Consider the following 15,429-nt stretch of genomic DNA (forward strand, 5'->3'; position numbering starts at 1 on the left):
CGATCTTAACACGGTAACGCCTTCTATTTGACATTGAACCGATTTTCCAGAGATACCGTACTTATTTTTTTTGTATCGCGATTAGAAACATTACAGAACGAGTCTCTCTTGTATTGGTGCATTATTTTTACCATACAAACGGTTCAAGAGCTGGAGCAGCGTCTTTTGCATTTTTGTTTATAATATATATTTTTAAACGTCCAGGCTTTTTTTGGTCACTCGTAATACGTTTTTACCTCTCATTTTGTAAATAACATTTGAAATTTTAAAAATGGTTGTAGGGAGGCTGGGCATAATCCGATTATATATATAAAAAAAAAGAGGATAGCGCATGCGCAATGCACCGCCAAAGCGAGTCGCGCTCATGCCTTTTTTTCTAACGCTCAGAGGGGGCGGGGCTGGATTCGTCGCCCCAAACTGCGATCGATTGTGCTGGGCTCGACTTTTGCAGTCTCGCTAGAGGGGAAGTGGGGGTGGGGAAGAGCGCTCGCGAGCTCCGATGCGTGGATGGGCAGTGGAGTGGCCGAATCATTTGCTCGGGGCTTAGCGCCGCCCCTTGGAACTGGGGATGTAGTGCCTCTGAGCATATATAGAATGCTATTTCTGAAAAAGACAATGTGTGCCTTTAGGTTGGTGAAGCTCGACGCTCTCTTATTGGCGTAAGTCTAAATCCGAGGCATCTGATTTTTGCAAAGCAGTTAAATACTTTGGTTCCGTGAGTATCTCACTTACAATCCCGCACTTGAACGCAGGATTGCAGCTCTAAGACTGCGCTTAACTCCTGTACCGAAATCCTTAACTTCGTTTGACTCATTCTCACGGTTAACGTTTGGAGATTTGGGGTAGGTCTTCAGAAAATCATGGCTCCAGACAGAGTCTTCTTCCCCCACCCCCCGAAAGATATGAATATGGTCTAGTTTATGGCATTGGTGTGAAAACCTGATTAGTTTTGGCTACTGATTATTTGTTCACTTCCATTAAATTATAACTATCAGAAAATACAGATAGTCCTCGACTTATGATCACAATTGAGCCCAAAATTTCTGTTGCCCCACTGATAGGATAGTACTAGTACATGAGAACAGAATTAATCCATATTTGTCCAGAATATCACTATCCCAAATCAAATAAGCTCTTTTTCATTCATATTTCCTGTACACTTTTCAAAATATTTTTAATTAGAATGTGACAGTTCAGATAGTCCTTGACTTATGACCACAATTGAGCCCCAAAATTCTGTTTTGCCGCAATTTACGACCTTTCTTGCCACAGTTAAGTGAATCACTGCAGTTGTTAAGTTAGTGACATGGTTGTTAAATGAATCCAGCTTCCCGGTTGACTTTGTCAGAAGGTTGCAAAAGGGGATCATCTGATCTCGGGATACTGCAACTGTCATAAATATGAGTCAATTGCCAAGCATCTGAATTTTAATCACGTGACCATGGGGATGCTGCAATGGCCGTGTGAAAAACAATAATAAGTCACTTTTTTCAGTGCTGTTGTAACTTTGAACGGTCACTAAATGAACTGTTGTAAGTCGAGGACTACCTCTATTTGTACAGAGTTTCAACGGGCAACATTTTGTGTATGTTTTCTAGTTATTTTTTATTAGATTTTTATCCTGTCTTTATTATTTTATAAGTAACTCAAGGTGGCGATCATACCTCCTTCCTCCTCTTATTTTCCCTACAACAACAAGCCTGTGAGATAGATTGGGCTGTGTGTGTGACTGGCCCAAAGTCACTCAGCTGACTTTCTTGACTAAAGCAGGACTAGAACTCATGGTCTTCTGGTGTCTAGCCTTTAATCACTACACCAAACTGGCTGTATTGTTACACCAACTCTAGTGAATTGTTATATTAGTATTGCCCATAATTACAAATAAGAGACCTGAAGTAAAGAAAACTTGGTTTGAGACCCAGAGAACTCATGTTTCATCCATTAAATTCATATATCTATACTGCCTTCTTCAAACTTGGGCCAGGTAATTAATTTTGGAATAATCAGACTATGTATACTAATTTAAAAGCAATCCACCTAAACATAAAGTTATACTATATACACCTATTTAGATTTCTGTAGGATTGTGGTGTTTGTCTCCTGCCACTCTTTAGCAACTGAATGTCCAAGATTGTAATTTCATCTGTAATACTTTTAAATACTTTTTGTAATAGTATGTATATTCTTCTAAATTATTATAGGCTTTCATCATGACTTCCATCTCTGGAAAAATCATTGGAATCAAAACCATCTTTGTATACTGCTTTTAATTCCCCTGGTGAAATGGCCTTTTAAAAAACCTTCTTGCCCATTCTTGCAATATCTTGGAGGCCTAATAAAAGATATTATTAAAACCTAACCAGAGTAAGTATGTTTTGCATGAGAAGTTGCTTTTTTATATAGTTAATTCCAAAAGCGTATAGCAAAAGTCAGTGTTCCAAATTACCTTGGCCCTTCCTTAAATCCATTTCTGACTTTTTAGATCAAAATCATATTTAGCTTTTTGCTGCTTATTTCAAAATTTTTAAGTTCTTAATCTTGTAATTAATTTGTTTGTTCAAAGCTGAAAATAAACCCATCCAGTGAAGACTTTTCAGATCCTGTTATTCCAAAGGTCTCTCTGATATCTTCCAAATAGTTAGCAGGGAATTTCTGAAAGTCGTTAGAAAGTGAGATTTGCAAACTGAGTATCCTTTGAAAGGCTTCACCATGGTTGTGAACAAGATGGCTAATTCCTTTGTCTCTCACTACTCAAACCCATGGAAGATTGCTGTCCCATGGTCTCCTCATGAAGAGCAATTGTCCGGAGCATATGTGGGTGATCTCTTGTCCTTTCCTTATCCAGAGAAGTTCCAAGGAACCCGTCTACTCACTGGTTCCTTGGGCTTTGCCATGGTCATTGGTGCTCCTTTCACAGAGCTGTCTTCAGTTCATCATACTTCTCCTAGAAGCCCTTCTCTTTTGCTGTTTTGGTAGAGGATCTGTTAGTGGCATAAATCTATTAGGGGTCAGTAGATGATAAAAATTCTGTTTATTGTGAACCGAAACTTTAGTGTCCAAAAGACCATCTAATCAGAAGATGTTTTTTCAATGGTAGGTATGTTGACAATCATAGCAGTTCAAACGACCATCTTGTCAACACCGGTACTCTCCAAATAATTGTGAAAGGATAAGTTGAATTCCACTGGGTTGACAAAAGCTTCCTTAGCGTTTGCCTCTAGCTATTTTAATATGGTTTCAAATAATCAGTCTTGGAATTTGTTTTACATCTTTTCTTTGGGGAATTCAGTATGTTTTTCCCTGGGTGACCCGATCTTTTCTAGCAACCTTGTGAACTAGATTGGTTGAATTACAGGGAGAGATCCCAGCTTGATTTGTGTCTCAACAGTATATTTTGAACCCAGGGGTGGCTAAATGGTTAAGACACGGGCCTGTCGGCTGGAAAGCCGGCAGTCCAGGTTGCAGAGCCACATACCATATGACGGGATGAGTTCCCATTCTCGCCCCAGTTCCTGCCAACCTAGTAGTTCGTAACCATGCAAATGCGAGTAGATAAATAGGTACCACTTGGGTGGGAAGGTAACAGTGCTCCGTGTTGTCATGTTGGTCACATGACCACGGAAATGTCTTCTGACGGTGCTGGCTCAATGGCCTTGAAATGGAGATAAGCAATGCCCCTTATAGTCAGCAACTGGAGTAAAACCCGCAGGGACTCTTTACCTTGCTTTTCGATAATCCAACATTATTTTGTGCCTTTCTTCGTTTGGGGATAAATACTAGAATAGCTACAGGGTTTTATTTGCTAATGTTTAGCCAGTTATCTTAGAATCTTGACACCTCAGAGTTCACCGTATCTGTGCTTATCCTGTGGCCTCATCTTCTCTTTATTACAGCCATGGAAGAGGCCAACACTGTGGAGGAAGGGGAAGTGACCTCAGGGATGCAATCCTTGGCAGTGGAAGATGGGCCTGCTCCAGATTTAGCTTCTGCCACTGAGGAACAAGATGCTGCTGCCAGAGAAACAGAGGGGGAGTTATCAGGGAAGGATGATGAATCTGCTGAAGAGGACTGGTGTGTTCCCTGCAGCGATGAGGAGCTGGATTCTCCAGATAACTGGATGCCTGAACCCAAGGAGATCCGCCATTTATATGAGCTCATTGCTGAACACGGGACTCTGGAGATTCAGGCCGAAATCCTCCCTCGGCGCAACCCAACCCCAGAGCCTGACAGTGAAGATGAGGATAAATCTGAAGGACAATCTGAACACCAGGAAGAAGAGGAAGAGGAGAAGTGAGAAATGGGTTTTTGTATTTGGCTTAAATGGGGGGGGATCTAAGATTTGAGGTTATATTAAGTGGAGGAACGATAGGCTGAGATATTGCCAGGTTGATTCTTTTTTTCTCTGTTTGCTCCAGGCCTCATGTGCCTACTGAGTTCGACTTTGACGATGAGCCTTCCTCTCCCAAAAGCTCCTTGATTGATCGACGGAGAACTCCTGGTACGTAAAGAAGGCAATTGAGTTTCCATAAGAAGACAGAAGAGCATTGCCAGGCCAATGAATTATGGAATAGAGCATTCTGCCCCCAAGCTGGCCCACCACTTGCTTATGGGAAGCCAACGAGCTGGGTGTGGATGCAGTAGGACCTTCCCTCTTGTGTTACCTATTGCAAATAGCAATAGTACTTAGACTTATATACAGCTTTATAGCCCTCTCTAAGCGATTTACAGAGTCAGCCTATTGCCCCCAACAATCTGGGTCCTCATATTATTGACCTCGGAAGGATGGAAGACTGTGGACCTTGAGCCAGTTAGGATCGAACTGCTGGCAGTCGGCAGAGTTAGCCTGCAGTGCTGTGTTCTAACCTCTGCGCCATCATATTCAGATCATCATATCATATTCAAATATAAACAAACCATTTGTTTAGCAAATGGGAGAGGAGCAGTTGTTGAGGACCAATTTCACTTGCCATACACAGATAGTCCTTACAACCATTCTTTTAGCAACCATTTGAAGTTACAGCAGCACTGAAAAAAGGGACTCATGATTGGTCGTGTTCGGCCATGATTACTAGCAGCTATGGACTGTATAATTCTCCTTGACTTGATGTCTGGCCCTTTTATAATGCAAAGTTGAGAGTCATCCCTCCTCCGATGGTAAGTTGATTGAAGAACTACATCCTCTTGGCTGTCCTGAACCTCCCACCATTTATTAGATGACTCCAACTTCTAGCTTATGCAAGAGAGAAAAGAGAAAAGCTCTTCCTAACTTGCATAATTTTACCCATTTAATCATTTTTATTGAAGTTGAAAACTCCAGAGAAGGCCAGTTTGATGAGTGGTTAAGGCACTAGGATAGAAACTGGAAGACCAGGAGTTTTAGTCCCAGCCTAGGTACCTAGCCAGCTGGATAGCCTTGAGCCAGTCCCACTCTCTCGGCCCTAGCAAGGAAGCAATGGCAAACCATTTCTAAAAAACCTTGCCAAGAAAATATCTATGGAGATTGTCAGTCATCCAGGTCATGGTTGTCCCAAAGGTGGTTTTTCATGAGGCTACTGGACTTTCTTGTTTTTCTTTGAAGACGTTTCGCTTCTCATCCAAGAAGCTTCTTCAGCTCTGACTGAAGAATTCAGCCTCACCATCCAGTCAGAGCTAAAGAAGCTTCTTGGATGAGAAGCTAAATGTCTCTAAAGAAAAACAAGAAAGTCCCAAGCACCAAGGATCAATACTGACTCAGTACATTGTGTGTGTGTGTTTGTGTGTATGTGTATAATGGTTATATTTTCAGAGTCTGTGATGTCCTTCATTCCACCTTTCCCACGAGGGTTCATTAAAAATGGTAGATTTTTAGAAAGAAGATCCTAGACAGACAAATGGTTTAAATCAGAGTTCACTAAACAAATGGTTGTAAGTTGAGGACTGTCTATATAAAAATGTATTGAGATAATTTATTGATAGGTAGCAAAGATGTCAATTTCTTAACCCAACAAATAAATGCTGTTGCTAGGCAGTTTTCTCCCACCTGCTTCCTCGTGATTTTTAATTATTTTGCAATTCTCTGCAAGAACAGTAGGAAGTGCATTATATTTTTACCTCGCTGGCCTATTAAGCTAGTATGATGTATGAACTTCATCTTCCATTCATGATTTGTGATTAATTTCCAGGGACATTAGCTAAGAGTCAGAAAAGAGAAGCCCGCCTGGACAAAGTGCTATCAGACATGAAGCGCCATAAAGTGCTGGAGGAGCAAATTAGGAAGACTGGCTGTGACCTCTTTGACCTTGATTCAGATGATGTACCCACTCCAAAACGGCCCTCTGGTCTCTTCCTTCGTCAGCGCAAATACTAATGGTAATGAATAAGAGGAGCCGAGAGAGGAGGATGGAGTGGAACTATGGATTCAGATACAAGGGGAAGGAACTCCTGCATAAACTCGATGCATCTGTTAGTGCCCTGGAATTTGACCCTGATCCCGTCTGGGTTGCTGGAGGTACTTGCTTTCAAGTTTTGGGGTGTAATAAAACTCTGTGAGTTTGCTTTTAATTTAATTTCTGTGAACTATTCTTACATTAATGGAAAGAGTTGCTAGTCAGGAGGAGAGGATTTGTTGAGGACTTAACAGTTTCACTTGCCATGTAAGATAGTCCTCACAACCGTTCATTTAGCAACCATTCAAAATTACAACAGCAGTGAAAAAACTGATGGCTGCTCCTTGCAGTTACAACCGTCCCCACGTTCATAGGATCAAAATTCAGCCGCTTGGCAACCAGCATGTGGTCATGATATTTGCAGTGTCCCAGGGTCACATGATCCCTATTTGCGGCCTACACAGCCATCTTCCAACAAACAAAGTCAATGAGGGAAGCTGGATTCACTTAACAACCTCAGCAATTCACTTAACAACTGGCAAAAATGTTCAATCAGGTGTAACTCACTTAACAACCGCATTGCTTAGACACAGAAGTTCTGTCCCAGTTTAGGTTACTTGTACCCCATTTTGTCTGCTCACCCTCAATCTTTCTGTGATTTCGGAGTTGATGAAGCCCTGGGGTGCCTTGTCACAAATGTCCTGTGATGTGAAAGGGCAGTGCAGCTGCTGCGATAATCCCTTGCCGTTTCCGAACTTGCAGGAGGCAAAAAGAACAGTTCCTCCCTTCGTGTGAATGAAAGGCATAAGTACCGTACCTAAGAGTTGCCAAGGAATATAGCCTTGTTAATCAGAAATCTTAAATGGTAACCAAACTCGATCACCTTTAATCTATAAACAATTTGCAAACATCAGCATGTTTACGTTTACATGCATAGATGGAAAATGTGACTGTCATCTCCTCCACAGCGTAATGGAGAGGACACAGTGAGTCTTTTGTTCTCCTCTCGGGAATTTGTTGTGCAGGAAAAAGAGAAAAACTGCATTTAGAATTCCTGCTGGATGTAATTAGACTTGGACAAATAGACATAAATCTGGCAAATAAACTTAGCAGATTCCACTTCAAAAGTGTGAGATGCTCTTTTTTGTGCGCGGTGTGCTTCTTTTAGCATATTATTCATGTACCCTTTAAAAGTATTATTTGAGGGATAATAAGATCCCACTGCCAAAGTTAAAAAAAAACACCTTAAGAACAAGTATAAGAGGTGAACAACAGTGACTCATACTGTGAGGATTTAAAACAAAATGTGTAGAGGAATCTGATAGGGGGAAAAAACGACAAAGACTTTTAAAAGATTGGTAGTCTTAAATGGAGTTTTTGGTGTAAGAAGAAAAGACTGAACTGACGTCTTATGAGTTTGGGAATCAGAAAGAGAAGGCAAAGAATAAGATAGGAGTAGGAGGGCAAATTTCTGTTTTTCTTTCTTTTGATTCATTTTTCTCTTTTTTAACTTTTTATACTTTTATTGGACAGGTAGTCCTTGAGTTACAACAGTTCATTTAGTAACCGTTCAAAGTTACAATGGCATGGAAAAAAGTAGAATAGAAATAGAAATAGAATAGAATAGAATAACAGAGCTGGAAGGGACCTTGGAGGTCTTCTAGTCCAGCCCCGTTCATGACTTATGACCGTTTTTCACACTTACAACTGTCGCAGCATCCCCATGGTCACTAGATCAAAATTTGGATGCTTGGCAACTGATTTATATTTATGACCGCTACAGTATCCCGGGGTCATGGGATCAGCTTTTGCGACCTGACAAGCAAAGTCAATGGGGAAGCCAGATTCACTTAACAACCGTCTTACTAATTTATCAGCTGCAGTGATTCACTTAATAACTGTGGCAAGAAAGGTCGTAAAATGGGGCAAAATTCATTTAAATGTCTCATTAACAACAAATTTTGTGGTTGTAAGTCAACTACCTGTACTGTAAAATTCTAATTAAAAATATTTTTAAAAGTGTACAGGAAACATGAAAGAAAAAGAGCTTACTTGATTTGGCATAGTAATATTCCTGACGAATGTGCATCACATGTTCTCCTCATATACTAGTACTATCCTATCAGTGATTTCAGTGATCTCCACCTTAACTCCTGCAGCTTTTAATCTCCATCCCATGTGATTTTTCCCTCAACTGTGTTTGGTTGCACTTCCCGACATCAGAGCTTAATGCACTTTTTAAATAAACCTGACTGATGTTCAAGAGTAAAATTGTGCCTTTAATCTCGTAAAGCACATTTTATGAGTAAGTTCTGAATGTTTGCTCCTGCAAGAAAAAAATGTCTGGACAAAAAAAACCCATGAGTCTCTAAGGATTTTATTGGAATACAGCTGGCTAGAATTTTTCGAAATTAAATCCCTTGACACAAATGTTGAGCTACAGATATTGTGTAAGAATAACAATTTGTCATAGACAGGTGGAAACAGAGTATTATACTTTGGTTAATTCTTACCCTCCTTTTCTTCCCAAAATAATCCTGGAGAAATCTATACTATTAATTCAGAACGTGGATTTCATATACTTCATTAAATTTGAGGGTAACTAGTACTAGAGTGTAGTCAGCAACATTCCCACCTGCACAGGCTTAACAGAACAGTGCCGTAAGAGGAGAAAAAACCACAAGGAACTATACAATGCAAGAAAGGAAACCCAAATGTCCCAGATCACAAAAATCTCTAGGATGAGTCTTATGAAAGGGCACAGAATCACCTTGAAGGAAAATACATTTTCATGGCTTCGCAAATCTCTTTGTGGCTTTTGCATTACACATTGGACCTAATTCAGTCTGCAAAACAATGAATCTAGATCAAGACAACAGTGTAGGGAGTGGTTGTTTTTTTGTGAGGAGCAGCAAATATTTGGGAGATTGTGTCCATGCCCCCAATACTTGTTAGGCCAAGCATCTATCGACCTGGGGCAAAGATATAATCTAATGCCTGTCGCTCAGGTCCTGCTACGTTGGGATGCCAGAGATCAGCAATAAAAATCACTTGAGGTCCATCGCTGGGGGAACCTGTAACAAAGATGGTTGCAATGATCATCTCACAAGTAGTCCCAGTGTTATATATAGCCCTCAATTTAATTTCAAATCCTTTTCAACAATTGGAGGAGATCTGACCAAAATGATGTTTCTCACCCTGATAGCTTGCCAGGTGAAATGAAAGGGGAAAAAAAATACATCAAAAAGACATAATTTGATGCTGCAAACATATGGGATATAAATGGGGTTGGCTAGTTTGTGGTTTAGTGTGATACTTGCCAACCATATTTTAGAACAGCAAGGTTGGACATATCCAAAAAACCCGCGCCATAATTAATGGTTTAGATCACTGGTGGCGAACCTATGGCATGGGTGCCAGAGGCGGCACTCAGAGCCCTCTCTGTGGGCACCCGCGCTATCGCCCCAGTCCTAGGCCTTCAGCTGGGTTTTATAAAACCTTTTCACCTTAGGCCTCCACCACAGTGTGCAAAAAAAGAGAAAAAGATTCAATCAGTCAATTTCAACTTCTTGCGGGGGAAAAAAAGATCTTGCATAGTTGGAATTGATTGATTGAACTTTTTAGTCCCACCCAGTCTGCTGTTACCACCGCAGCCACCCCCACCCAATGGGCCACGCCCACCCGGCACTTGACGATGCATAAGTGGGTTTTGGGTTGCAGTTTGGGCACTCAGTCTCTAAAAGGTTCGCCATCACTGGTTTAGATTGTAGTTAAACTGCTTTGTGTGCCCAGATAATTCAGCAAAACTCTTAGAAAACTTGATTAGGAGCCACCCAGGGTTGGTTATAAGACCAGGGATGGGGGCTATATAAATGTTTTAAATAAAAAGATAAAAAGTTTACTTGATGCTCCTTGTACTACCTACCCACCTACTCATCATACTTACACTGTGAATCAGAGTGTTGGCCAATTATGCATGTCCAGTGTTGTCAAACAATCACCAAAATAATAGGATACCAGAAAATGGGTAGGAGGATTTTGGCGCTACCTATTTTATCTTTGGACTTCACCTTTCACTCGCTTCAGCTCTGCCCATCATTGTTCCTGAACAGATTATTCCTGCAAGAAAGACCTTTCCCTGGAAATAAATAAAATACCCCAACGCTCTGTTAGATGGAGTCTTAAAATTGTGCAATATACATTCTCTTTGGGAAACTTCCCGAAATCCCACACAGAGAGAATGGTAGGAAAGAAAATTGTCTAGATGTAGTCAGATGGTTGTGAATTTAATAGGATAGTATTTAATTGGATCCATCATACTCTGAGACCTTTTAAAGAGGCCATGTCTCACTGGAGAAGTGAGATAAGAGACAGACAATCAACCTCCATGTAACATTCCTAAAACTGAAATGTGCAGATGAGCACTCTTATTCAGAATAAATTTATACAAAGGACAACTTTCAAGGAAGTCCTAGTCCCCAACTATCTTGGGGGAAGGATAGATTTTTGATGTCAACTCACTTCAGCCCTCACGCCTGCTTTCTGTGCTCTCTTACCATTATGGGCTGTGGTGTGCAAGAAGGAATCGTCCACCAGAAGGCAGTATCCTTCAGACCAGCACTGTGGTTCACCACCCACCACCAACTCACAACCAGGTGGCACTTTTAGCCCTAGAAGAAGAATGAAGAAGCTGTGTGAGAGAGGCTTAATGAAGGATGCTTTGTATCCCACCTCCCACCCCACTCCCTCATACAAGAGAGAGAAGAGAAACATGCTGATTTAAAGCACTAATGATGGAAAAATCTTCCTACGCTGGGAGAAAGAGGGAGCTGTCATTTGCAAAACCAAGAATGGGTATCCCATTTCGATATAGAATTTTTATCACCCCTATCCAGAATTGTGGCCACAACCTGGGGATCCTCATCTTAGTTTAGCAGAAAGTTAAAAAGCTGCCTGTCTTGCAAACAACAGTCATAGCAGGAATATAGAAATTACAGAAGATAATTGTCTACAGAGATTCTCAATCATCCAGGTCATGGTTGTCCCAAAGGTGCTTTTTCCAAAAGGCAACTGGACTTTCTTGGCTTTTTTTCTTTTGAAAACCTTTAGCTTCTCCTCCAAGAAACTTCTTCAGTAACTGAAGAAGCTTCTTGGATGAGAAGCGAAAAGTTTTCAAAGAAAAGAAGCAAGAAAGTCCAGTTGCCTTTTGGAAAAAGCACCTTTGGGACCACAGAAGATAATTGGAGACCTGGAAAAGAAGATCTGCACAACATTAAAAAAAAACCTTTTCTGAAAAACTCTGTTCATATCCTTCTGCCTTCACTTGAGGTCAAATGCCTGAGATTTTAATGTGAGATAATGAAAAATTTTAAACTTTTAGAAAATGTTTGATTAGGAGCCACTCAGAGTTGGTTATAAGACCAGGGATGGGGGCTAAAAATGTTTTAAATAAAAAGATAAAAGTAGTTTACTTGATGCTCCTTGTACTACCTACCCCACCTACCCATCATACTTGCACTGTGAATCAAAGTGTTGGCCAATGATGCCTCTTTCTCATAGCACCTCCCCTGAAGAGGCATCCTACAAAGAATGCCTCTTCTGAAATGCCACTTGCCACCTGCAGATTTTCTAAAAAATAAGATTTGCTTATGGTTTCTGGAGCAAATTCATCTGAAGCAGTGCTGCAGTTCACAACAATTATTCCAATCTGCTTGTTTGGCTGCTAGTAATTATAAATGGCTTAGTTAATAAAATAGAATAATAATGGCAAACCAAGCTTATAAACAGCTCCTGATTAGGGAACAAAAGAGTTCAGGAATTAGGCAGCATGTATTACACTGAAAGGAGATGCTGGCAATACAGGTTTTCAGATACTGGGGCCCCTTCCCTACCAAGTAGGCACTGTGACCTGCCCCATTCATTGCTCCGCCAGCATTCGCTCACCTAGATGGCACCGTACCCTGGTGTTCGTTGGCCCATAGGTGCCAGGTAGCACAGTTCCAGGCTGCAAGACATTAAAGCAGGCGTTTCCAAAGCAATTGGCGTTGATAAAGGTGCGTAGCGCGCTCAGTGCCCGATATGTCCATGGGCAGCTGCGGCAATTCTGTGCTATGCACTCCCCCTGTCGGTAGAGGTAATAACTGTGCCAGCCAGGGTTGGCGTTGACCATCCATCCCCGTGGCATTGGCGCTCCGGGTTCAAAGTCCCTTGCAATGCCCTCAAATTCCCGTAGGATGGCTGGGAAACTGAGTTCAAGAATCTCCACATCGTGACGCTGGGACTCGCGGGGAAAATAGGGGGCCGAAGGTAAGTCGGGGAGGTAGAAAGCACTGGGCTTCTGGATTGCCATCCGTTCACCTAGCTGATAATGGGCTTGGTCCCGGATACCTTTGTGCAGCCGGTTCATACCTGACCACGAATAGCGCTTGGCGTAATCTCGCAGGCTGCGATACAGGCGCTGATTGATGGCATCACCCCTGAGGGTACGGCGAGGGCATCCTTCGTCGGTCGGCACACCTTGTGGATGAGACACGGGGGCTACCTGCCCTGTCCCCACACGATAGCAGTACCAGATGAACAAGAGGGCTAGAGAACCTAGCACAGCTATGGCTGGCTCTGGTCGAGAGTGCCAAGTAGAGGGGTCAGGGAGGAGCGGGGAGAGGAGACCACGGAGACCCCAATCAGCCATAATGCTGGGCATCTTCAGGCAAAGTTAGAGCATCTTATGCAAATCTGCTGGCCTGCCCAGCCATTCCGAATTGCCCAGGCCAATTCATAGGGTGCCCTTTCAACTCTAGTTTTCTATTTCTTCCTGCTCATTTCATATTTTGCTTGGCTGCTGCATGGATCTGTTCTTTAAACAGATGCCTGGTTTCTGAGCCTTCTGTCAGTCATTTTCACCACTTCTCTCCCTTCCACCATCCCATTCTTCTCTCTCTCTATCGCTGTACCCTCTTCTTCTAAACTGGTTCTCATTCTGCCTTATCAATTCTGTCTATCTCCTCTCATCTGCCTCCATTGCTGTAATTTCCCGTCTGTTCTAACTCCGTCCTCACTAGTCACCTTCTCTGCTGGTGTCCTCCATTTATTGCAAGACAAATTATACCTTCCCCAGACAGATGTGTTTCCCCTCCCCGCCTTCTCCCTACCTTTTTTAAAAAATCTCTACCTTTCATTTGTCCATTTCCCAGTCATTCCATCTTCTAATATTCTTGCCTTCTCTGTCTCTCCCCCAAATGCCTTTATCACTCTCTTCCCTGTGTGATTCTCTTTCTATCTCCTCCTGGCTGAACTCCTCCGTTGTCAATTGTCTACAGTAATTTCTTTTCATGCACATAGACTACCAGAGGCATCCGGAAAAGATTAGAGCTTCCCCCTCCCTCCCTCCCTCCCTCCCCTCCTCTAATCTGCCATCCCTCCCTTTGACGTCTTCCTCTCCTTCCTCGTATCAGCACACGCCGAGTCTTCCGCTGCATAAACAGCCATCCCAACCACAGCCCGGAACCCCCTGTATCAACAGTCTTCGAATGGGCATATGGTCCCCCTGAGTGATTGATCTCATCAGTAAGCAATCATTTCTAGGGTTTGGGGGATGGGCGTAGGATTGAATGATGAATTTGTATAGGGCTGCAAAAGGTAAGCTGCCAGCTAGGTCTGCTTTAGACTAGGGCCCCTCCTCCGTCTAACTGCAGCATTAGGCTCAGCCACGTTGGAGGCAACCCCTGCCTGCAGCGCAGCCATCTTTCCGCTCCCCTTCCCCCCTCCATGCATTTCAGGCAGCAGCTGATTGCTATATCAGTTGCATTTCTGAAATAAGTCTTTAAGCTGCACATCAATGGTTACTGCTAATCAGAACTTTCCTGTGAACCATCCTTAGCATCTTCCTTAGCAGCTGCTGGTACCTATATCCTAGCAACTGCCTGGCAACCACAGTGCCTCCTTAGCAACCATCCTCCCATAGCAACTTTCATAGTAACCATTGTGAGAGGAGATTAAGTTGAAGCCACCAAAGAGGGGAGGTTCTTTTTTTCTGCCACCCCCCACTCCACCCCTGAAGAGCGATCACATCCTCACCCCTACAATCTCTACATCTGTCCTTCCCTAATTATTTCAAGAGTGCATTTTTCATCTTGATTGTGTGCCTGGCTTCTGAAGCCCCAGACAAAAAGGCCCAGGATGGGAGGGGTGATGGTGGTCATATTGGTGATGGTAGACTTTTTATAGGAGAGTTATAATTGGGAGGCAAAACCTTGGAGTTGTGAGGGATGAAGGAACCCAGATGGGAAGTGGGAAGTTGGAGAATGGAAAAAGTAACAAACAATGTTGGTGCAGAGAGAGAAGAAGAAAGAACAGCAATTTTAAGATGGATTTTGTGGAAAGGAAAATAAAAGAACCTGGCACAATACGGGAACATTTTAATAATAAACACAACATTTCTGTGCAATGCTAAATATTGCCTTAAAATTGCTGGGGCCTGTGGTTTGCAAATATCTACAATAAACTAGAACGGTATGAAAGTTCACAAAAATAAAAAACAAGGCATCAAACCCAAACCCACACTGAGAAATGCATAAGCTCAAATGGAGTCAGAGATTTTGCCTAGATGCCTGCCTTCAATTTCCCAAAAATGACAACATAAATATTTGATAGCTGAACCTCTTTTGGAAAAAAAAATCTATACGCAATCCAAGGCCCCTAACTTGTGGGGTGCCACAAGGGTCGGTCCTCTCTCCCCTATTGTTCAATATTTATGTGAAGCCGCTGGGTGAGATCATCCGTGGCTTTGGGGTGGATTTCCATCAGTACGCTGATGATACTCAGCTGTACATCTCCACCCCAGGCCACCCCAATGATGCCCTTGACGTAATGGCCCGGTGCCTGGAGGCCGTACGGGTCTGGATGGGGAGAAACAGACTCAGGCTCAACCCTTCCAAGACTGAGTGGCTGTGGTTGCCGGCGCCCCGGCATAGTCAGCTGACTCCGTCGCTGACTATAGGGGGCGAAATTTTGGCCCCCTCGGAGAGGGTGCGCAATCTGGGTGTCCTCCTGGATCCACGGCTGACAC

General features: G+C 42.6%; 2 protein-coding genes across 3 annotated transcripts; one reads left to right on the forward strand and one right to left on the reverse strand.

Moving 5' to 3' along the window:
- The first annotated feature begins 502 nt into the window (after positions 1 to 502).
- PAGR1 (PAXIP1 associated glutamate rich protein 1) lies at positions 503 to 6,540 on the forward strand. Of its 2 annotated transcripts, XM_015810545.1 has the most exons (5): positions 503 to 659; positions 2,202 to 2,364; positions 3,894 to 4,290; positions 4,416 to 4,498; positions 6,162 to 6,540. In XM_015810545.1, the coding sequence occupies exons 3-5, from the start codon at positions 3,896 to 3,898 to the stop codon at positions 6,344 to 6,346; spliced, it is 663 nt and encodes a 220-aa protein (XP_015666031.1). In that variant the 5' UTR covers positions 503 to 659; positions 2,202 to 2,364; positions 3,894 to 3,895; the 3' UTR covers positions 6,347 to 6,540. The 2 variants fall into 2 exon arrangements, with proteins under 2 accessions (XP_015666031.1, XP_015666032.1); XM_015810546.1 differs by lacking the exon at positions 2,202 to 2,364 and having other exon boundaries at positions 647 to 659.
- A 2,294-nt stretch (positions 6,541 to 8,834) lies between these two features.
- On the reverse strand, positions 8,835 to 13,065 carry LOC107282684 (aspartate beta-hydroxylase domain-containing protein 2). Its single transcript, XM_015810498.1, has 3 exons — positions 12,309 to 13,065; positions 10,922 to 11,035; positions 8,835 to 9,439 (listed from the first exon to the last, which is right to left on the reverse strand). Exons 1-3 carry the CDS (start codon positions 13,063 to 13,065, stop codon positions 9,330 to 9,332), a joined length of 981 nt encoding a protein of 326 aa, XP_015665984.1. The 3' UTR covers positions 8,835 to 9,329.
- Between the last annotated feature and the right edge of the window lie 2,364 nt (positions 13,066 to 15,429).

This window comes from Protobothrops mucrosquamatus, unplaced genomic scaffold, assembly GCF_001527695.2.
Source record: "Protobothrops mucrosquamatus isolate PMUCROS unplaced genomic scaffold, P.Mucros_1.0 scaffold11, whole genome shotgun sequence".
In the NCBI taxonomy this organism is placed as follows: domain Eukaryota; kingdom Metazoa; phylum Chordata; class Lepidosauria; order Squamata; family Viperidae; genus Protobothrops; species Protobothrops mucrosquamatus.

What these genes read in the sequence shown, in the direction of transcription:
- PAGR1 (XM_015810545.1), top strand. Translation starts at nt 3,896, where the DNA reads ATGGAAGAGGCCAACACTGTGGAGGAAGGGGAAGTGACCTCAGGGATG. An exon ending in GAAGAAGAGGAAGAGGAGAA is followed by an intron (nt 4,291 to 4,415) that starts GTGAGAAATGGG and finishes TGTTTGCTCCAG; the next exon opens with GCCTCATGTGCCTACTGAGT. An exon ending in TGATCGACGGAGAACTCCTG is followed by an intron (nt 4,499 to 6,161) that starts GTACGTAAAGAA and finishes ATTAATTTCCAG; the next exon opens with GGACATTAGCTAAGAGTCAG.
- LOC107282684 (XM_015810498.1), bottom strand. Translation starts at nt 13,065, where the DNA reads ATGCCCAGCATTATGGCTGATTGGGGTCTCCGTGGTCTCCTCTCCCCG. An exon ending in CAGGGTACGGTGCCATCTAG is followed by an intron (nt 11,036 to 12,308) that starts GTGAGCGAATGC and finishes TTCTTCTTCTAG; the next exon opens with GGCTAAAAGTGCCACCTGGT. An exon ending in GCACACCACAGCCCATAATG is followed by an intron (nt 9,440 to 10,921) that starts GTAAGAGAGCAC and finishes TCTTTGTTACAG; the next exon opens with GTTCCCCCAGCGATGGACCT.